Raw genomic sequence first — 20344 nt, 5'->3', positions numbered from 1 at the left:
TCCCAAAGCGGGGTGCGCAACTGCAGCACAGCCTCACAACTTGCACCCTTCGACGGCCAGCAGCGCTCGCCGCTCGCTCTTGCTCGCTTCCAGGTCTCCGGTCGAGTCGTGATCTTTCACCAGTTCCACGGCGTGTTCTTCTGTGCCTCTGCCCCTTTGCTACGGGCTCGCGGGTATTGCACGTTGCCTCCCGTCAGGTCACGACCCCCTCCCATCCTCGTTCGAGCCCTCGTCCGAGTCCTCGTCCGAGTTTACGCTCCGCGTCGACCAACCCCATCATCCGTCGTCGCGCCCGCGCCCGCGCCCGCGCCGCCAACCACACCCCGTCTTGTTCCGATCTCGAAAGCCACCGGCGACCGGACGAGCCGCCGCTAGGCCTGATCGACGAAACGACGGCGCCACGTGCCAGGTCTGACTTGTGCCGCCGGCAACCATGAGCATGAGCAGCAGCCGGATGGATGCAGGGCTTCCAGCGTACGTTTCCGAACTTTTGCCGCCTTTGGGCTGCTCGCGTGCATGTCTCTTGAGGGATGGAAAAGAATACTCGCTGACATGGTGCAACAAACAGCCAGCCAAACCTGCGCGTCACAAGTACCGGCCCCTCTTTCCTGCCATCGCACCTTTGTCCGTGGGCTTCCTCGCTGACCTGTTCATTTAGTCATCGCTGCAGATGGCTTGTACAAGCGAGATGTCTTCAGTATGTTATAGCCTCTTCCCTCGGCTACATGGCCAGCGGCGGTTCCCCTCCCCCATCCCGTCTCGTCGCCACGCTAATCGCGCTCTCCAGGGTTTCCCGACCCCTTTGCGGTTGCCACCATAAACGGCGAGCAGACCAAGACGACGACGGTTTCCAAGAGGACACTCAATCCCTACTGGAACGAGAGCTTCGACTTGTCAGTGATTCCCCTGGCTGCTAGCCGTGGGCTGGCCGGATGGTGCAGCTGACCGCCAAGACAGTAAGGTGAATGAGGACAGCATCCTCGCCGTACAGGTCTTTGACCAGAAGAAGTTCAAGAAGAAGGACCAGGGGTTTCTCGGAGTCATCAATATCCGCATAGGCGATGTCATCGAGTTGACTCCTGAAGCTGATGGTACGGGACCCCGCCGGAACGGTGACTCTTTGGTCGTCTCAGCCATCGTTGTGCTAACCCCTTTGTAGATCAGATGCTCACGCGAGACCTCAAAAAATCCACGGATAACCTTGTCGTACACGGAAAGCTCATCATTAACCTGTCAACCAACCTGACAGTTCCGACTCGCATGCCGCCATCATCGACACTACCATCTGGCAACAGCCGGCCCTCCCTGCTCAGCCCCCAGCCTTCTGCTCTCTCGAACGGTGACCGTGCGTCTGAAAGGCCCTCGTCCGCCATGTCCGGCCCCAACGGCACGCCTGCGGTCGGCCAGACGATGAATTTGCCTCATCGCCCGGCGAGCTTGGTTTCCACACAGTCGGCCACTTCGCCGACGGTGAACGGGTCGGGACATCCGCACCATCCGAGCAGCACGCTGAGTCCCTTCGAAGATGCGCTGGGCAGGTTGCCAGCGGGGTGGGAGCGCCGCGAAGACAATCTCGGGAGGACATACTATGTCGACCACAACACGAGGACTACGAGCTGGAACAGACCGACGGGCACGGGAGCGGCCGAGACCCGCAACGCCGAGGCGACCACGCAGGCCGAACGCCAGCGGCACCAGAACAGAACACTGCCCGAAGACCGCACGGGGGCGAACTCACCGACGTTGCTGGCGCAGCAGGCCGCCACACAGGCCGCCAGCGCCTCGACCATGCTGCACACGGGCACGACGGCGCCCGGGACGGGCGAGCTTCCTCCCGGCTGGGAACAGAGGTTCACGCCGGAAGGCAGGCCGTACTTCGTCGACCACAACACGCGGACGACGACATGGGTGGATCCGCGTCGCCAGCAGTTCATCCGAATGTACGGCCCGCAGAGCAGCTCCAACGGCACCATCCAGCAGCAGCCCGTCTCGCAGCTCGGTCCCCTGCCGAGCGGTTGGGAGATGCGGCTGACCAACACGGCGCGGGTCTACTTTGTGGACCACAACACCAAGACGACGACCTGGGACGACCCGCGGCTCCCGTCGTCGCTCGACCAGAACGTGCCGCAGTACAAGCGCGACTTCCGGCGCAAGCTCATCTACTTCCGGTCGCAGCCGGCCATGCGCATCCTCTCGGGCCAATGCCACATCAAGGTCCGCAGATCGCACATCTTCGAGGACTCGTTCGCCGAGATCTCGCGGCTGTCGGCCACCGACCTCAAGAAGCGGCTGATGATCAAGTTCGACGGGGAGGACGGGCTGGACTACGGCGGCCTGTCGCGCGAGTTCTTCTTCCTGCTGTCTCACGAGATGTTCAACCCCTTCTACTGCCTGTTCGAGTACTCGGCGCACGACAACTACACGCTGCAGATCAACCCGCACTCGGGCATCAACCCGGAGCACCTTAACTACTTCAAGTTCATTGGGCGGGTGGTCGGTCTGGCCATCTTCCACCGGCGCTTCCTCGACGCCTTCTTCATCGGGGCGCTCTACAAGATGATGCTCGGCAAGCCGGTGGTGCTGGCCGACATGGAGGGCGTGGACGCCGACTTCCACCGGTCGCTGAAGTGGATGCTGGAAAACGACATCTCGGGCGGCATCCTGGAGCAGACCTTCTCGACCGAGGACGAGCGGTTCGGCGTCGTCACGGTCGAGGACCTCATACCCAACGGGCGCAACATCGAGGTGACCAACGAGAACAAGAAGGAGTACGTGGATCTGATGGTCAAGTGGCGCATCGAGAAGCGCGTCGCCGAGCAGTTCGCGGCTTTCAAGTCCGGCTTCGAGGAGTTGATCCCGCAGGACCTCATCAACGTGTTTGACGAGCGCGAGCTGGAGCTGCTGATCGGGGGCATCGCCGAGATCGATGTCGACGACTGGAAGAAGCACACGGACTACCGCGGCTACACCGAGTCGGACGAGGTCATCCAGTTCTTCTGGCAGACGGTGCGGTCGTGGGACGGCGAGCAGAAGTCGCGGCTGCTGCAGTTCACCACGGGCACCTCGCGCATCCCGGTCAACGGGTTCAAGGACCTGCAGGGCAGCGACGGGCCGAGACGGTTCACGATCGAGAAGGCGGGCGAGATTACGAACCTGCCCAAGGCACATACTTGGTGGGTTTCGACCGCTTCCAACGACGCATACCCTGTGAAAAAGGGGGGGAAAGAGAGAGACTAACATTATACTTGCACAGTTTCAACCGCTTGGATCTCCCGCCGTACAAGACGCTGGAGATGCTCCAGCAGAAGCTGACGATTGCTGTGGAGGAGACGATGGGCTTCGGGCAGGAGTAATAAGAAACGCGGAGCAGGTTTGTGCGAGCTGGTGCGGTTTTGGTGCCTTTCTCCCCCTTTTGCATTCCTCAATGGTGTTGTGTATCCGCCGGCGGTCTTGCTATCGAGGTATTATTATTAACTTCCTTTACCTCCTGTCGTCCTGTCCTTCTTCTCTCCCTACGTACGAGCCGGGTCCTACCGTTTTCTTTTTTTTTTTTTCCTCGGCACACATTGTGTATATAGATGGGCGGATGTAAGTTTGTTTAGCACTGCGCTTAGTCCCCCGTCTGTTGTGCTCCATGCGATGATGCCTGCAATGTATCAATCGACTTGTGGGAGTACCGTTGCAACCGGTTGATGTTGGCCTGAACCATTCCTCTGATTGGAAGGTCCCGTTCGAGCGGGTTGAGGGGGTTGAGTTGGCGGCCATGCTGTTGAATCGATGTGTGTGCAACAAATACAAGTATAACTTCAGCACTTGACAGCACGTTTGTTGCCCGGCTGGCTGGGATTCCTGAGATAAGAACCAACGGCCTGATAACCGGGCGCTCTCCGGCTTCGGGACCGGTGTGGGGTCTCCGTGACCGCCGCTTCCCGTCCCATGCTACCCACCGCCTCCCGACTTGAAACTTCAGGAAAACAAAAGAGGAAAGAGAGAAAAAAAAAAAAAGAAATACTACTTCACACAATCACCTAGAATATTTCTCAGAATCTGTTTACTACTCTCTAAGCCAGATCCGCACCACCTTGAGTGTTATCGACTCCGGTGGGAGCAAGGATGACCTCCTCCTCGTCATCTTCCCCCTCCCCGTCTTCACACTCGCCCTCCCCAGGCATTCGATGGGCTTTCCGCCTGTCCCTCCTCGCAGGCGGTCTCGCCGCCGTTCTCAGTCTGCAGCCCCACTTGCTCCCGCGCGGCGTGTTCAGCGAGCCCTTTTCGGGCCTGAGCAGGGGCGGCAGCAGCATCAGCGATAGCATCAGCAACGACAGCCACGGCCCTGTCCAGACATACTGCTACCAAGCCGTTCGCACGTCCGCCATCAACCCGGCCCCAGGCGTCGACTGCTTCTCGGTCTCGCCGGCGTCCGGCACGTTCACCCGCGTCTTCCGCTCCTCCTCCTCCTCCTCTTCCTCCTCTGATGACGCCAACGGCGACAGCGATGGCGACGGCGAAGCCGAAGATGGCCACCGCCACCGCCGCCACCGCAGCACCGGCTACGCCATCCCCGGCCTGTGGGACGGCCACGGCCACCTGCTGCAGTACGGCGAGTTCCTGCACTCGGCCGACCTGTTCGGCGCCCGCTCGCCGGCCGAGGTGCGCCGCCGCCTGCGCGGCTACCTGGCGCGCCAGCGCCGCGACCGCCCCGGCGTGGGCGGCAGGCACGAGTGGGTGAGGGGTATCGGCTGGGATCAGATGCTGCTTGGGGGGATGCCGACTGCTGCAGGTATCTCCCTTTCCTTTTTCTTCTTCTTCTATTCTCTTAGCTTGGCCCCTGCTTTCTGGCTAGCTTGGAGTGTTAAAGGGGAATATTTTGGGTGGATTTTTTGTTGGAATGGGAGCATTTTGCTGACTGAGCGGGTGAGCATGGTAGGATATGCTGGAGGAGGATGAGCTGTTGAGGGGCAAGTACTTCATGCTGGACCGCGTCGATGTGCACTGCACGTGGGTCTCCAAGGCCGTACTAGACCTGCTGCCGGCCGACCTGCCGGAGGAGGTCCCCGGCGGAGAGATCGTGCGGACGCCCGGGATGGGCGTGTTCTGCGACAACGCGATGGACCTGGTCACCGCGCTGTGGCCGAGGCCTAGCGCTGAGAGGAAGAAGACATTCGTTGCGTCGGCCATGCGGGAGCTGCACAAGGTCGGGCTCGTAGGCGTGCATGATGCCGGCGTCCTGCCGCAGGACCTTGCGCTGTACGACGAGATGAGCCGCTCCGACGACTGGACGCTCAGGGTGTACGCCATGGTGGAGTGTCCGGAGCGAAACACGTTCTGTCCGGAAGAGGCCGTCAAGGTGGACCATCCTGATGGCATGCTCTCGGTCCAGAGCGTCAAATTGTTTGCTGGTACTGTACGCCCGCGGACTCTTGCGTTTAGCGGTATGCTCTCGCTAACCCTGAACAGATGGGGCCCTTGGAAGCTGGGGCAGTGCCATGATCGAGCCCTACTCGGACCGGCCGGAGACCTCGGGCTCCTTGCTGGTCAACGCATCCACCCTCACCTCGCTTGCTCGCTCGTGGTCGGCCGCCGGGTTCCAAGTCAACATCCACGCGATAGGCGACCTGGCCAACCGCTTGGCCGTCGACGCCTTGGAAGCCGCCCTGAAGGACCTGTGCCCGGGGCAGGACGACGACCTGTCGGCCTGCCAGTCCCGCCACCGCTTCCGCATCGAGCACTCGCAGATCATCCACCCGGCCGACCAGGCCCGCATGCACGCCATCGGCATCATCCCCTCCATCCAACCGACCCACGCCACCTCGGACATGGCCTACGCCGCCCTCCGCCTCGGCGAGGAGCGGACGCGCACCGAGGCCTACCGCATGCGCTCGCTGCTGGACATCGGCCCCGTGCTAGGCAGCGACTTCCCCGTCGAGCCGCCGAACCCGTTCGAGGGCATCTACGCCGCCGTGACGAGGAAGAACCCGCACACTGGGGCAGGGCCGCCGGGGTTCGAACATGGCTGGCATGTTGAAGAGGCGTTGACGCTGGAGCAGGCGTTGGATGGCTTTACGCGCGGTGCTGCGAGGGGCGCCTTTCTGGAGGGGAAGGCCGGGGTTATCCAGGAGGGAGCGTTTGCCGATTGGGTCGTGCTGGATGAGGATATTGCAGACATCGGCGAAGAGGGGTTGAGAAAGCTAACGGTCAGGGAGACGTGGGTTGGCGGGAGGAGAGTGTATCACAGGGATGCTGAGCAGGACGAACATGAGGGTGTTAGAGAAGATCTGTAGGGATATAGACAGCGTGTTGAATTCAGGGGTGGGCTTGGACAGCCAACGGATCTACTTGTGATGTCCCAAACTATACGAGCACAATCGGGACTTTTTCTATTTGGCCTACACCACAGATTGCAGTCTCCGGATCCTGTCAATGGCGTCCTGTCTTGCCTCCCTGACGATGTCCCCGGCCGGCCGCACGTCTCTGACCAAGCCCACGCCGGTGCCCCTGCGAAGTGTGAGCGAGCAGATCTTCAGGGAAGGCCATTCGTTTAGATGGAGTTCTTACGCCCAGGTGATCTTCCGCGACGTGTCCCCAGCCTTGTCCGCCTCCTTGAACAGCCGGATGTTCTCTTCCACAGACATTCCTGCGAGGTGGTCCTGCCAGGACTTGCCGATGAGGCCACGACCATCGTAGATGCCCGGCCAGATAGCTGTGCTCTGGATGTCGTCGAGGACGGACGTTCTATGCTCATTAGCAGCCGTGGTCACGTTGACTCAGTCCGGGAATCGCTAACTTGACAGTTGACGGTCCGCCGTCTGTCGCTTCAAGGATGAGCTTCTTCCGAAACTCGGGCGTCCAGGCCTCTTCCGCCGCGATGAACTAGTTATCCCCCCAAAGTCAGAGGCACTGTCACCATCATTTGTCAACAAACCTCACACCTACCCTGGTCCCCATCACCACCGCCTCAGCCCCTAATCGCAACTCGTCAGCTCACAAACCCACCCCGGGCCTGTCTCCCACCCGCTGCGTTGAAAACTCACCCAACGCCAACGCAGCCGCCACCCCACGCCCATCCACAATCCCCCCGGCCGCCACAACCACCACCTCCCCCTCCTTCCCCTCCCGCCTCAACCAGTCCGCCACCTCAGGCACCAAGCTCACCACCCCGGCCCCGGCAGCAAACTGGTGCCCGCCGGCATCCACGCCCTGCACGACCAGCACGTCCGCCCCGTGCGCCACCGCCCGCGCCGCGCTCGCCACCGTGCCGACTTGCACCATGACCAGGAACCCCTCGCGCTTCAGCGCCGCCACCACGCGGGCCAGCACCACCGTCCCGTCATCCCCGTCACCGCCGTCGCTGCCGTCGTCCTCGCCGTCGCCGGCTGCGTCCTCGTCCTCGTCCTCCGGCAGCGGCGCGAACAGCCACACAGCGGCGGGCCGGTGGCGCCGCAGCAGGGGCAGGGCGGTGGCGAGGAAGTGGCGCGCGAAGGAGCGGGCCGGGTCGCAGAGGATGAAGCCCACGCCGACGGGGAGGCGGGGCAGCGGTGGTGGTTGGGGGGTTGGGCCGGGGGCATCGGAAGGGGGTGGTGGTGGTGGTAGGATGGGGTCGAGGACGGTGCGGGCAGTGGTGAGTTGCTCGTCCAGGGCGGAGAGGTGCGGGGAGGAGGGGGCGAAGTTGAAGCCCGCTGGGATTATACCTTTTGCTCCGGGTTGTTTCCGGCAGTTTTAGCGATGCTGCGAGACGGAAAGAAAGGGGGGGCGGGGGGTAGAGGGCGAGAAGGGATGGGTGTTCTTACCAATCCCGCCTGCCTTGGAGACCTCGGCTGCGAGGGTGGCGTTGGAGGTGCCCAGCATCGGGGCGCTGATGATGATGGGATGCTGGGCCTGGGGGAACCAGGTGGTGAGTTTGCTGGTGCGATTGAGGGCCATTTCCGTCGGTCTGGGTGACTTGGTGAGAGAGTGTCGTGTGAGGGGACGTGTAAGTGATGGGTGGACGTTTCTGACTTCAGACGAGTGAGTGTTGCTGACAGGTTGAAGTGGATGCGGACAACTGGTCGATTAGTCGGGCTGACGTCGAACAGTTTAACTCATACACGGCGTTACTCAGCGGACCAAATCCTGGAGGAGCCGATCTCACTAACGTGCTCCATGCTGCCACGCCAGCCTCCAACAAAGTAACCAGTCATCTCATCGTCTCATTTCATGCTACCCCATGCCTCTAACCTACTTTTCCTATTGCTAGGTCGCTGTATGATCAATCCGGTCTGCGCCTTCCAACGCCGTCAAATCCCACCTCTCGCTGCCCTATCCCATGACATGGCGGTTCCGATACCATCAAAGCATAGTGATTCCGGCTTCCAGCACGAACGTTGTGCCGGATTATGAGGTAAGAAAAGAAAATGAGGAAAGGAAAAAGGGTAAAAGTTAGCAGGGGATGGGGTGCAAAATGAGAAAGGCCGTCGGGGGGCAGATGCTCCCGAAGACATGCAATCATCACCTCGTGTCATGCCCACTCCCGCTCAGGAACCATCATACGCCGGTGTTCCCCACGACCAATACCAGCAACGCCCCGTTCACCAAGCAACACCCAACGAAAGCAGCCCACACCGCCAGCCTCCCTAGCAGACTGATCCTATCGCTCCGCGACCCGGTCATACACAAGCCCGCACACCCCAGCCCGAGGCTTGTCATGATCCCCAACGTCACGCCGGCGTCCACCTCCAGCCTCATTTTATGCCGCCCGGTCATGATCAGCACGGCCGCGATGCCCATCAACACATACGACACGGCGAAGGAGGCCCACGTCCCCCACAGCAGCACCCGTTCCCTGTACCGGGCGACCCGCTGCTCCGAGATGCTGGGCAGGGAGTAGGCCGCGTAATGGACGCTGTAGCCGGCCGGGAAGAAGTGGTCGTCCGAGGAGGACGTGTAGCCCCTGTACGAGGCCGAGTTGCGGCGGCTGTGTCGGTTGGAGGGGTAGCGAGCGCTGCTGCGATCGTCTTCGAGGTCCGTCTCGGTGGCCGTCCCGGCGGCGCCGCCCGGCGGGGTCGTGAAGTAGCTCGGTTCGGCGGGCGAGTGGGTCGAGCCGTAGGGGCTGGCGGTGAAGTGCGTCGGTAGGAGAGGCCCGCGCTCGGGATTGTCGTACGGCGCGCCGTCTGGATGGCGTCGGGACGTCCAGGCTGCCAGTTTGCTGAAGGGCTTCGCCAGGAACCGGCTGAGCGTTTTCATCCCTGGGAAGCCGACCTCGGCGTTGGGGTCAATGTAGATGGCGTACTCGCTGTCGCCGTTGCGGTCGAAATCGCCCGCTTCGCTACCGCACTCGTACTCGTTCCAGTACCCGGCACTGGGCTGCGGTTGCTCGGCGACGACCGTCTCGCTGGGAGAGAGCTGCGCAGTGGCCGGCCGGGACGGTTGGGATGACTGGGACGACTGGGATTCGAGCGCGGGGAGCGCAATCCTACCATCTGGGGTGGTAGGCAACGCTGCATGAAGTGTCTCTAGGATGTCGTTGTACTGGGTGTGCAGCTGGGAGAAGTCGCGGCGGGTGAAGCTCTTTGGGTTCGCGAGGGTGCCTTCCCTGAAGCGGGAGCTCAGAGTCGAGGAGCCAGTCCACTTCCTGTACTTCTTAAGTATTTTTCGGAATGCGACGACCTGGGCGCCGACGAAGCGCTCGAGAGATTTGATGTCGTCGCCGCATTGCAGCAGCGCTTGCTCGTATTTGGCAAACCGCTGCTGTCTCTTCAAGGGGATGCGGTCCAGCCCCGACGTCGCACAGCGCAGGATGAGCCGGTGTATTTGAGCCGACAGATGCTCTACGACCGTGCGTTAGTCAAACAGAACAAACTCCAGGGCAAATGCGGATGGAATCCCGGAGCTGCAACCAACGTACGCAGTCGTCGCGCAACCTCGTCGGCCTTGCTGGTGACGAACAAATCAACCCGGTCATGCTGCCGGCACAGCTCCGCGTAGAAGTCATCTTCGAACTTGCTCAGTGCTGTGTTCTGCCGGCCGGGGATTGCGATGGCCGTGGCCTGGTCTTTAGTAGTGTGCACCTTAATGTGATGCTTCAGCGAGTTATAGTCGATGTTATCTGTTATGGCAACCAGGGTTCGGGGTCAGCCAATGGTCACTGCAACGCATTGGGCCTTTGGAGAAACGTACGGAGGCTCCATTGTGGTGCAGACTCCTGCGCAAATTGCTCCCCGTACTTCATCCCTTGGTGTTACTCCAGGACGATCAACAGTCACGATTCGATTCGTAAAGGGAGCGGCTTAATGACGGCAATGGCTCCGCGGGTGGAGCCGGCTGGGAGCCGCAGGCAACGGCTGGATGTTGTGTTTTGTTTCGTTTCCGAAGTCGGGGGTTCCAATGGCCCAACAACGGCGGGCTGGAAACTGCTAACCAGTGAATTGCGTGTCTGTTGAAAAGCGTAGTGTGTGACACACCAAGGAAAAAGAGGACAATGGCTTGGTGGCGAACAACACAAGCTGCTGGTGTCATTGTGGAAAGGGTTAACGTTATATTTCCGTAGGTACCCATGATAAGAACCACAGCAGCACGGTCCTGTTCTGCTGCTGTTGGTGGGGCTTCTTGGCGCTCGAGGGGTCTCGCCTGTGTCTGGGCAGGCGGCTGTACCTGGGCCTGCAGCAACAGCAGACCCTGAGCAGGGGCTCACGCAGCCATCTTCCCTGCTTCTCACCTTTTCACCCCGCCGCCCAAGCGGATACGATCCCGTCGAATTCTTCCAGCCTGTCATCCTCCTTGTTGTGTACACTACCTCGCGATCCAACCGCCATAACCCGGCGGATCATCAGTCCAGCGGTACAACTTCGGACGATCCGAGGGGGCTCTTCTGGGGAAGCTCGGATCCCGGCACGACCACGCGGCGGATCGCGATCTGATAACCACGAAGCCAGGGTACTATTGGAGTATAGCACATACCGCAGTACACTACGGAAGTAGCATACAGCGTAAGCTGCAGTACACCTTTGTACCAGTACAACACGGTGAAACGGAGTATACGCATCTGGCGAATTTGTCACGAGATCACTGTCTGCAGCTCAATCAAATCCGCCATGCTCAGAGCACATCAGCTCGCCGAGTGGATGGCGCAATGGACGGCGTTGCCACTTGTGCGGCACCTGGATGTGTCGTGATTAGAAACTTGAGAGGAGCCGTCTGCTGTGCTCCCAAGGCCGTCGCGATGATTCGCTCCCGATAACTAGCCGACAGGTTGCGAAAGAGGAGTCCCTTATCTCGAGATCGTGAACGCCATGTCATGGCTCTGCCGAGGTCGCTTTCTTCATGCCCGTCGTTGCGATGTAGCTTCCGGCTGGTTGGGGCGGGCAGTGGTCGAAACCGGCTGTCTTGTTTCTGGCTCCGGCAGCTTTGAAGTCGACTCCGACTTCGAGCCGCTTCAGGGCCGCGTGGGGGTCAGAAACGCCTTTCAGTGGCTGCCAACGTTGAATCCCCGCTGGTTCCCTCCTGCAGTTGGTTCTTCAATCAATGCTGTTTCGGCGGAAGAATGGTCCGGATGGAGACCCGATGCCGGACAAAACTGCAAGCTGAGCCCGCCGGTGTGCGCGCTTGTGGTAAGAGTCTCCGAGAACCCTGCAACTGCTCACCAGCCTCACCTTGAGCATGCCACGGCAGGCAAGGAACGCCCCCAGAGGCTTGGCGTGGGAGTCGAAGACTGCTGCGGGCCGGGCGCCGTGAGCGAGCTCGAACCCATGCCCTTCTCGTGGTTCAAAGCAGCAATTTTCCCATCGTCCAACGTTTTGTGGCTGGGGCAAAACCTTTCCCCCTCTCCCGACGGTCAGCGCGATTCCGCCACCATCTGGACAGTCTGCGATGTAACTAACCACGGTATTGAGCCGATAGGGCCGATGCCAAGCCTGGCACTGCCTGGATAACCCTTTCAGCAGGGCATGGGGGCTGGATAACCCTTTCAGCAGGGCATGGGGGGTAACGAGCACCTCGGGAGCATGTGGGGAGTTTGGACCCTGAGGGCAAGTGTCCACGGTGTGCCCAGAAGAGTCGAGCTGAGAACTGCACAGGAGTTACGGTGCAGGTTGGCAGATGACCTGTGGCACGCCGCGTCCCAGAACATGGACCGTGAATAGGCACCATCGCATTGGACTCGAGACACCAGTGTCTGGCCGAATCAGAGGTAAGAAACGAGGAATGGTGCCTCACATGGCTGGCGGTATTGCAGCCCCTTCGTCTTGATAAGTTGGGTTTGTCTGCGGGGCCTTGTGTCACTCGGTAGGTCCAGTACACTCGTGTAATGTAATCCTGCGGTGGCCTGGCATGGCCTCTCGAGAAGAGAAGGGAGTCGCGTGATCAATCCCCCGAGGACCGCACGGGCTCGCCAAGGAGCATACCACAGGATGCTGCAGTGCTCGTCAAGGATGCTGCAGTTTTAAGGAGTTCTCGGAAGAAGCACGGAAGGTCGAGACCGTTTGTGTATGCACAGTACACTAGTGTAGCATAGTACACTAGTGTAGTGTAGGTGATGTGCCGAGGGCTTGCACGCAGCCCGCGCAGCCCGCGCAGCCGACGATGCAATGCAACCGTCCGTCCTCTCAGCACCTCCCTCAGCCAATGAAACAACTCAGACTGCGGGCCGTCCGCCGCCGCGGCTGCATGTCCTTCTCCGCGGTTTAAAGACACCCGGCCACAGGGGCCCCGGTTTACTTGGAGATAACTGTCGTTCAAAGGCTGCATGTTGGACCCCCGTGGACCGGTCCATCAGGTTGCCGTGACGAAGAATTCCGTTAATACGCTACACCGTCGGATGGCCTGGATCAAGCCGGGCACTGCCTGCCAGCGTGGCCCGCTTGTTAGAAGAAAGGAGAGTAACAGAGAGGTGTGGCATCGGTAAGTCTCGTGTTGCGTTCTCGAAGACGGAAGATCACGAGCGAGGGGGAATAAGCAACCACCCCCTCGAGATTGGTCCTCATTTTTACTGAGCTATTGCATCAATGGCGGGCAAGGGAGGTATGAGGACGAAGAATACCACAGTCCGGATGCAAAGCAACATTATGCAGCAGAACCAGGATGCCGATGGTCGCCTGCTTCCGCCTCCAACGTGAGTCTGCTCATCCCCGCTAGCGCCAACGTGTTGAATCCACTGCAGCTGGGATAGCATAGGCTCAGTATTTCCGGGGCCTGCTTGCTCCTCGCTTTCACCTGTCGGTGGCGATTCTGGGCGATGCCCGGAGGAAGCTGAGGCGGCCTGCGGCGAGACCAGCATCAGCCGGACGAGCGGTTTGGCGCAGAGGGTTCCCTCGCCGACTGTGAACATGGGCAGTTGGCCGTGGTCAGTTCGGTGTGATGTTCCGTACTTCTGCACAGTATTCCGTTCGCCGCGCTGCCACCACGCCCACTCTGGTGGCCCCGCCTTGTCTCTGCAGTTGAGGATTCAGGTGGCCTTCGGCGTCCAAGAGTATCTGGGAGTTCGGGAAGTTCTAATCCTCCACAGAGTACGAAACCAAGGGCATTGAGCATTGTAACATGATTTCCAAATAGGACATGCGGTACCTGCTCGAGTACTCGGCGGAGTTTGAAAGACAAAGGGCCACAATAGAAGTGCCTGCTGGATCTTCACGACTTGAGGCTCTGTGTTGCAACTGAGAGATTTGGAATCTGATTTCCAGCGACTGCTCATTCGCGAAGTCCCACCAGTTGCACTCCTCACCGCCTTTGACCGCAGATCTTTCATTGGACAGATCTGTGAAAAGGTGGGGCAGCATTCATCCGTCCAAAATTTTTTGGAGACAGTCGTGAACATTAAGTTTCCGCGCGCAAACGTTGATTCCGCCTGTGAAACGCGTTTGAGTGTCGCAGGGGCAACGCACGCAGCGGCCACGAAAGCATGGCGGGGACGTCCAGCACAACCTCTTCTCTCACATCGACATCACGCACCCTGGAGCACGCCCCGGCCATGGCGCCCGCGGCTGCGCTCACCGAGAGCGGAACGGCCGTTGCTGCCTTCCTCGACTCCATCTTCCCCTCGAACCGCCATGCCTTTCTGCTCCCGTCGCCTTTGCTTCCGGCCGGCTCTCTCCAGCTGGCCAAGGAGACGCTCGATGCGCTGGCCGGCCAGGTCGCCGACCTGCAGCAGCTGAGATTGCGAGATGCGAGCCGGAAGCGCAAGCGGGAGGGCAGCACCCAGGACAAGGCCGCCGCTTTGAAGATCAGAAAGCTCCACATCGATGGCTTCGAGACGGGCCAGGTGTGGCAGCAGACCAAGAAGATCATTACGAGCGCGCTCCAAGAGTCGACCCAAGTGCTCAAGGAACTTGAGGAGAACAATGAGGTTGAGAACGGCACGGTAGGGGGTGCTGAGGACGCCAAGACGATCGAATTTGGCGACGATGGCTTTGAGGTGGGCTCTGAGGAGGACGAGTCCGCTAGTGACGGCGACACCGACGAGTCCGACGGTGAAGGTGCAAGCCTCGAAAACGAAGATGAGGAGATGTTTGATCTCGAGGCTGAAGAGGATGTACAAGAGGAGGAGGCGGGCGAGGAAGACGTCGAAGAGAAAGGTCCAGGGGAAGAAAGCGAAGAAGACGGAGACGAGGGCGAAGACGACAACGAGTCCGCAGAGGAGTTTGTTCAGGATCCCCACGGCCTTAACGATGGCTTCTTCTCAATAGACGACTTCAACAAGCAAACGCAATGGTTTGAAGAGCAAGATGCTCGCGCAGACCCAAATACGGATTTTGCTAGCGACGATGAGTCAATCGACTGGCACGCTGATCCATTCTCGGTCAAGAAGCCACGCAAAAGAGGGGAAGAGGATGAAGATGAGGACGAGAACGAGGGTAACGAGTCAGAAATGAATATGGATGACGAGGAAGAGGAGGGTCGGGGCGGCCTAGCTCTGAGCAAGAAGGACTTTCGGGACCTCGATGGTGATAGCGGCGAAGAAGAGGAGGGGAACCTGCAGGATGACCTCAACGACTTGGGTCTCGACCTTACCGCCAATGACATCTTCTACGATGACTTCTTTGCTCCGCCGCGGAAAAAGAAGAAGCCCGGCAGTTCTAAGAAGCGCGAAAGGTTGCCTGAACCGGCCAGGCCGGACGACGCCGACGTCGAGAGGGCCGAAAACGACGTTCGACGTGACCTCTTTGACGATCTCTCCGAGAGATCTGATTCCGAGGACGCACTGTCAGACGTTTCGGCTGGTGACCCTAGGTCGCGCCGCTCGGCCCATGAACGGAGACAAGCCAAGATAGCGGAGCAGATCCGCAAGCTCGAGGCTGAACTCGTTGCCAAGCGGGCCTGGACAATGTCCGGTGAGGCGGCAGCGGTAGACCGCCCGGTCAACTCGCTGCTCGAGGAAGACCTGGATTTTGAGCACGTCGGGAAGCCGGTTCCTGTCATCACTGAAGAGGTCTCGGAGTCCATTGAGGAGCTCATCAAGCGCCGCATCCTTGCCCACGAATTTGATGAGGTGCTCCGCCGGCGGCCAGACACTTTTGGCAACCCTCACAATGCTCGCCGCGGGCTAGTCGAAGTGGACGACACGAAGGGCAAGCAGAGCTTGGCGGAGATCTACGAGGAGGAGCACGTCAAGAAAGCAAACCCCGACGCCTACGTCAGCCAAGCTGATGAGAAGCTGCGCCGCGACGAGGAGGAGATCAAGAACATGTGGAAGGAAATCAGCGCCAAGCTAGACGCGCTCAGCAGCTGGCACTACAAGCCGAAGCCTCCGGCTCCGACGCTCACCGTCGTTACGGACGTCGCCACGGTGGCTATGGAGGATGCGCAGCCCACAACTGCGCAGGGTGTGGCTGGCGCCCAGAGCATGATCGCCCCGCAGGAGGTGTATGCGCCCGGCAAGGACACAGCCGAAAAGGGCGAGGTGGTGGCCAAGAACGGCCTGCCGGTGGCCAAGCAAGAGATGAGCCGCGAGGAGAAGCTGCGGCGGCGCAGGCGCGAGAAGGAGCGCATCCGCAAGGCCGGCGGGATCGATGCCAACAAGCCCGCCAGCAAGAAGGCGCAGGCTCAGCGCGAGACCATGAACGACCTCAAGAAGGGCGGTGTCAAGGTGATAAACCGCAAGGGCGAAGTGGTCGGCCTGGATGGGAAGAAGGTGGTGGAGCAGAAGGGGCCACAGAACAGTGGCGCCTTTAAGCTGTAGGACAGCCGCCCGAGCAGCACAGCTTGTACCTATCAACCAGTGTCTGAGGAGAACTTCAAGGAGAGAGAGAGGTGCACAGCAGCGCGAAGGGCCTTGTCCTCCAGCAGCTGTTCAAGGTTGGGGTTTTCTTTCATCCGCAAGGTGTGTGATTAATATGCTTGTTGTATCCGTTTGCCTGACAGGGACATGTCAAGCCACCGCGGGCGCCCCTGCGAAACAACCGCTTCACGGCGAGCTAGCTCCCTGGGCTTGGTGACGTAGGAGGACATCCACACATACTCCGTACATAAGGGAAGGTCCATAACTGGACGCCGAAAACAGGGGGGTGCCAAAGAGGTGGGTGGGGCTGGCACCCCACACCGACCAATAATGGAGTTTGGATTTCCTGCTCAGCGAGCTGGCCCGTGTCCAGAGGCGAAAAGTGATCGGATATCAGAGGCAACAACTGCTCAACTGCGTGGGGGGAGGGCCCTTTTCGCTCGCGACGTCTGCCGACTTGGACCTCTCCACTCACTCCTTTCAACCTTCCCGGCAACATACAGACTGCAAGATGCTGTCTTCTGCGAGGACAGGCGCCTCGCTGGCCCTGCGAGGTGAGTTTTGCCGACGGGCCTGGATTCCTCTTCCTTGGAGCCACCCAGGCTTGGTCTCCTGCTCTCCGCGACTTTTGAAGCTGACCTTGCACCGTCAATTGAACAGCGAGACCAACGACACAACTCGTGCCCTTCCGCGCCGCCGCCGCCATCTCGTCCTCCTCCCGCAAAGATGCCGCGAGCGCCGTCCAGCCCCACGCCGGCTACGGGCTTGCCAAGCGCGAGCGCAAAGAAGTGCCGCTCCCCAGCCAGGAGGGTACCAAGGGGCTGGTGCAATATGCGCTGTACGTTCTATTTCGCCTCCGTCCGCGTCGTGCCGGTAGGGATCATACCCGCTAACAACCGCTGTTAACAGCACCACGCTCGACATCGTCACCAACTGGGCGCGCCAGTCGTCGCTGTGGCCCATGACCTTCGGGCTGGCGTGCTGCGCGGTCGAGATGATGCACCTCTCGACGCCGCGCTACGACCAGGACCGGCTGGGCATCATCTTCCGCGCGTCGCCGCGGCAGTCGGACGTCATGATCGTGGCGGGCACGCTGACCAACAAGATGGCGCCCGCGCTGCGCCAGGTCTACGACCAGATGCCCGACCCGCGCTGGGTCATCAGCATGGGCAGCTGCGCCAACGGCGGCGGCTACTACCACTACAGCTACAGCGTCGTGCGCGGCTGCGACCGCATCGTCCCCGTCGACGTCTACGTCCCCGGCTGCCCGCCCACCAGCGAGGCCCTCATGTACGGCATCTTCCAGCTGCAGAGGAAGATGCGGAACACCAAGATCACCAGGATGTGGTACCGCAAATAGGCTTTTTGGGGGGATTGCCGGATGGAGCGCGCGTTGCTTTCTGTGGGATTCGGTGGACGGGATATGATATCCTTACGGGTGAAAAGCTAGAGAAGCGGCCTTGAGACTTAGGATAGAGGGTTCGTGGCAAGGACGGTTTCGCCAGACGCCTCTGCAATTTTCCTTTGTCGCCCCCCGACTGTGCCGATTCCCGGTCTGTACATATGGTTTAGAGACGCCTGAGCACAAACCGTTCCGGGCTGTACAAGCACACCGCCCCTCAAAGGTTGCTGGTTTCGCCACGCTTTAATGTCGCTGTGACGGAAAGAAATGGATGGGCTGCCCACGGAACCAGGGCCAATTCAGCGTAACCTAATCCCCTCCGGTGAAGAAACACTGCCCTAGGGCACGCCTGCTTCAGTGTCGTTCCCACGGCAGGCGCGGGACGCGCCTCGAAATACAGGGCGGATATATGAGTGATAATAGATGCATGCGAGCCTGTCCATCCGCCGCCCCCTGCTCCTGAACGCCAATGCCATACCGTCGTGTCCCGTGCCAGTAGCGTGCCGAGTGCCTCCCAAGACAGGCAGGCGACAATCCCCAGTTACCTACGCCACCAGTTGAAACATACATGTTCACCCCATTCTCTTGTCAGTATCGGCCGACGTTGCCTGCTCGCCCAGGTCGGGGTTAAGATAGTTGGCATCCTCAGCCGCCTCGTACTCGGCGATGAGGTCCGCAACCACCTCCTTCGCCTCGTCGAACTCGCTGAGGTTGTCGGCGAACGGGGCCGTCCTCTTGTAGCCCTCTAGGAAGGCGTTGCGCTTCCGCATGCCTTCGTATTGTCTGAAGATGCGCTTGAAGAGCTGCAGTGGATGAGGATCAGTTGCCCGTACTACCTGCGCGGCCGGCCGTTTGGGTGCTTACCGTGGCAATGCTGGTATGGTTGGCCAGCATGAGTCCGCTCACGCGGTGGGCCATCGGGATGTAGGGGCTCCTCTTCGTCAGCGCCACCTGGATGCTGGCTGGACCCCACGGGATGAACGTGGCGAGACGACGCTCGCGGATGCGCAGCAAGCTCTTGTGTACGTCTGTCGGATCGACTTCGCCCTGAATGACGTTCAGGATGGAGATGTAACAGCTCTTCTTCCCCGGAACCGTAGACACCATGCGGTTCTTGGGCTGCAACAGCCGCCGCATCACGTCTAGCACCGTGGTCTTGCGGACTGTCTTGGCCTGCTCAACCTGGTCGCCTGTGAAGGGCGTGTACGCGGTCATCAGGAAGTGGCACCGCGGAGTGGGAATCAGCGACGCCAGGATGCTGACGAGGTCATTGTGCATATAGCCGGGGTATCGTAGGGTGGTGGTGCTGGCTGACATAACTGTCGATACAAGTTGGTTGGTCTGCTGGAAGGATGGCTCCTGGATATGGAGTCTATCGGCGGCAATGTGCGCGAGAGCTCCGTTGTCGAGGACAACGACCGAGTCGGCGTTTTGGGTGAGCCGCCTCATGGTCAGCATGCTGTTGTAAGGGTGGACGACGACGTCGCCGGAGTTGGTGGTATCCGGGAAGACCGAGTACGTCTGGATGATCTTTTTGGGGAAGCGGTCGTTTAGCCTCTCGAGGAGGAACGATCCCAGACCGGACCCTGTACCTCCGGCGATAGAGTGCAGCATCATGAAGCCCTGTCAACCGGTGTGAGCCCACGCGCAGCCATGGCCTGGAAAGCTGCCGGTACCCACTTCGAGGGAGTCACTACCGTCCGCTTCCCGGTCGATCATCTCCATGATCTCTTCATGCACCGACTCTCCGGTTTGGTACCCATCGCCCCAGTTGTTGCCTGCCCCAACACCGCTCTTGCCGACGTAGAAGTTCTCGGGGTTGTAAATGTTGCGATACGGGCCCGTTTGTATCCCATGGATAACCTAAGATAAAAAGCTCTCAGTACCGTGCACCCTAGTGCAGCGCTAAGCGGCGAGGCGTACCCGTGGCTCGAGGTCGATGAGGATGGCCCTAGGGATGTACCGCGTGTCGTCGCTCTGGTAGTAAAAGACATCTTTGCGATCGCCGCCTTCGGTTGCAAACTCCTCGAGGTTCCCGTCTTGGCTGATTCCATGCTCCTGGCAAAGCTGCTGCCAGAATTGACTGCCGACTTTGTGCTGTAAGTCAGCCTTGCCCTCGACGGCACCTCGATGCTGCCCAAATGTCTGAGTGGAACCACTGACTGCTGTTGCCGCACTGGCCGGCTTGGATCGTAATTATTTCTCTACAACAAAGTTAGAGTTCTGATGTGGCTCCCTCAGAATTCAAGCGTCATGTGCGCAGTGCTTACCTAGGCATTGCGACGGCATCTGGGCTCTCGGCGATGCTGAGGCTGTTGGAGCACTGGTGCAGACGCGTCGCTCCAGTCGGAGACGCGAATATGGGCCCCGCGAAATACGGAGGGGAGCACCCTTGCCCGTTTCAACGGAGCCGAATTACGGATACCGCAGTATAGGTTGGTTATAACCCTGCAGCACCTGACATATTATACGTCGCACGGACAAGGACATTCATGAGCGTCCAGGAAATAATAAGTATTACCATGTGTTACACTCGCCCTCTGGAGCTTCAACCATTTACTGCGGTATGTCAGTGGACGCGAGATGGCTGTGCCTGGCTAACTTCGGAATAGCGCGGGGCTCACGTCACTTAGATTTGTTCCACGTGCCAAATTGCATGGACTTGAATTCGCGGTAGCGTAAATTACATTACCCACCTTTCACACCAGTTAACGTCATTGTGTTTCCTACCTATGCAGCAAGTCAGAAGGGAAGCCACC

At 60.0% G+C, this 20344-nt stretch overlaps 7 protein-coding genes across 7 annotated transcripts; 4 read left to right on the top strand and 3 right to left on the bottom strand.

Annotated features, from left to right (window-relative positions):
• The first annotated feature begins 205 nt into the window (after positions 1–205).
• THITE_2110805 (uncharacterized protein) lies at positions 206–3417 on the top strand. The gene is made up of 7 exons (XM_003650838.1): positions 206–474; positions 569–591; positions 659–697; positions 788–893; positions 958–1091; positions 1160–3173; positions 3254–3417. The coding sequence occupies exons 1-7, from the start codon at positions 434–436 to the stop codon at positions 3351–3353; spliced, it is 2457 nt and encodes an 818-aa protein (XP_003650886.1). The 5' UTR covers positions 206–433; the 3' UTR covers positions 3354–3417.
• A 1248-nt stretch (positions 3418–4665) lies between these two features.
• THITE_2110802 (uncharacterized protein) lies at positions 4666–6412 on the top strand. Its single transcript, XM_003650837.1, has 3 exons — positions 4666–4780; positions 4928–5399; positions 5458–6412. The coding sequence occupies exons 2-3, from the start codon at positions 4931–4933 to the stop codon at positions 6279–6281; spliced, it is 1293 nt and encodes a 430-aa protein (XP_003650885.1). The 5' UTR covers positions 4666–4780; positions 4928–4930; the 3' UTR covers positions 6282–6412.
• Positions 6387–7938, bottom strand: THITE_49067 (uncharacterized protein; the record flags this gene model as incomplete). Its single annotated transcript, XM_003650836.1, has 6 exons — positions 6387–6495; positions 6556–6732; positions 6785–6870; positions 6934–6962; positions 7032–7688; positions 7788–7938. Coding segments are annotated over 6 exons (1209 nt in total), but the record flags the coding sequence as incomplete, so codon positions are not given.
• Positions 7939–8448: 510 nt separating this feature from the next.
• THITE_2110800 (uncharacterized protein) lies at positions 8449–10449 on the bottom strand. Its single transcript, XM_003650835.1, has 3 exons — positions 10153–10449; positions 9881–10081; positions 8449–9803 (listed from the first exon to the last, which is right to left on the bottom strand). The coding sequence occupies exons 1-3, from the start codon at positions 10202–10204 to the stop codon at positions 8521–8523; spliced, it is 1536 nt and encodes a 511-aa protein (XP_003650883.1). The 5' UTR covers positions 10205–10449; the 3' UTR covers positions 8449–8520.
• Positions 10450–13582: 3133 nt separating this feature from the next.
• THITE_2110797 (uncharacterized protein) lies at positions 13583–16329 on the top strand. Its single transcript, XM_003650834.1, has one exon. The coding sequence runs from the start codon at positions 13868–13870 to the stop codon at positions 16142–16144; it is 2277 nt and encodes a 758-aa protein (XP_003650882.1). The 5' UTR covers positions 13583–13867; the 3' UTR covers positions 16145–16329.
• On the top strand, positions 16330–17793 carry THITE_2110796 (uncharacterized protein). The gene is made up of 3 exons (XM_003650833.1): positions 16330–16737; positions 16844–17021; positions 17093–17793. The coding sequence occupies exons 1-3, from the start codon at positions 16695–16697 to the stop codon at positions 17541–17543; spliced, it is 672 nt and encodes a 223-aa protein (XP_003650881.1). The 5' UTR covers positions 16330–16694; the 3' UTR covers positions 17544–17793.
• Positions 17794–17850: 57 nt separating this feature from the next.
• THITE_2110793 (uncharacterized protein) lies at positions 17851–19956 on the bottom strand. Its single transcript, XM_003650832.1, has 6 exons — positions 19856–19956; positions 19749–19789; positions 19509–19675; positions 19266–19448; positions 18450–19208; positions 17851–18388 (listed from the first exon to the last, which is right to left on the bottom strand). The coding sequence occupies exons 1-6, from the start codon at positions 19861–19863 to the stop codon at positions 18158–18160; spliced, it is 1389 nt and encodes a 462-aa protein (XP_003650880.1). The 5' UTR covers positions 19864–19956; the 3' UTR covers positions 17851–18157.
• Positions 19957–20344: the final 388 nt, after the last annotated feature.

The sequence above is a fragment of the Thermothielavioides terrestris genome, chromosome 1, assembly GCF_000226115.1.
Source record: "Thermothielavioides terrestris NRRL 8126 chromosome 1, complete sequence".
Classification (NCBI taxonomy): domain Eukaryota; kingdom Fungi; phylum Ascomycota; class Sordariomycetes; order Sordariales; family Chaetomiaceae; genus Thermothielavioides; species Thermothielavioides terrestris.
This window is presented reverse-complemented; position numbering and strand designations above follow the sequence as displayed.

Bases quoted from the DNA above. Each gene is read 5' to 3' on its own strand.
- THITE_2110800 (XM_003650835.1), bottom strand. From the start codon at position 10,204: ATGAAGTACGGGGAGCAATTTGCGCAGGAGTCTGCACCACAATGGAGC. The intron at 10,082-10,152 runs GTACGTTTCTCC...TTGCCATAACAG, and splicing joins TGCACCACAATGGAGCCTCC to ATAACATCGACTATAACTCG. The intron at 9,804-9,880 runs GTACGTTGGTTG...GCACGGTCGTAG, and splicing joins CGAGGTTGCGCGACGACTGC to AGCATCTGTCGGCTCAAATA.
- THITE_2110796 (XM_003650833.1), top strand. From the start codon at position 16,695: ATGCTGTCTTCTGCGAGGACAGGCGCCTCGCTGGCCCTGCGAG. The intron at 16,738-16,843 runs GTGAGTTTTGCC...TCAATTGAACAG, and splicing joins CGCCTCGCTGGCCCTGCGAG to CGAGACCAACGACACAACTC. The intron at 17,022-17,092 runs GTACGTTCTATT...CGCTGTTAACAG, and splicing joins GGGCTGGTGCAATATGCGCT to CACCACGCTCGACATCGTCA.
- THITE_2110805 (XM_003650838.1), top strand. From the start codon at position 434: ATGAGCATGAGCAGCAGCCGGATGGATGCAGGGCTTCCAGC. The intron at 894-957 runs GTCAGTGATTCC...CCGCCAAGACAG, and splicing joins TGGAACGAGAGCTTCGACTT to TAAGGTGAATGAGGACAGCA. The intron at 1,092-1,159 runs GTACGGGACCCC...ACCCCTTTGTAG, and splicing joins GTTGACTCCTGAAGCTGATG to ATCAGATGCTCACGCGAGAC.
- THITE_2110797 (XM_003650834.1), top strand. From the start codon at position 13,868: ATGGCGGGGACGTCCAGCACAACCTCTTCTCTCACATCGACATCACGC.
- THITE_2110793 (XM_003650832.1), bottom strand. The intron at 19,676-19,748 runs GTCAGTGGTTCC...TACAGCACAAAG, and splicing joins CGGCCAGTGCGGCAACAGCA to TCGGCAGTCAATTCTGGCAG. The intron at 19,209-19,265 runs GTGGGTACCGGC...ACCGGTTGACAG, and splicing joins ACGGTAGTGACTCCCTCGAA to GGCTTCATGATGCTGCACTC.
- THITE_2110802 (XM_003650837.1), top strand. From the start codon at position 4,931: ATGCTGGAGGAGGATGAGCTGTTGAGGGGCAAGTACTTCATGCTGGAC. The intron at 5,400-5,457 runs GTACTGTACGCC...AACCCTGAACAG, and splicing joins GAGCGTCAAATTGTTTGCTG to ATGGGGCCCTTGGAAGCTGG.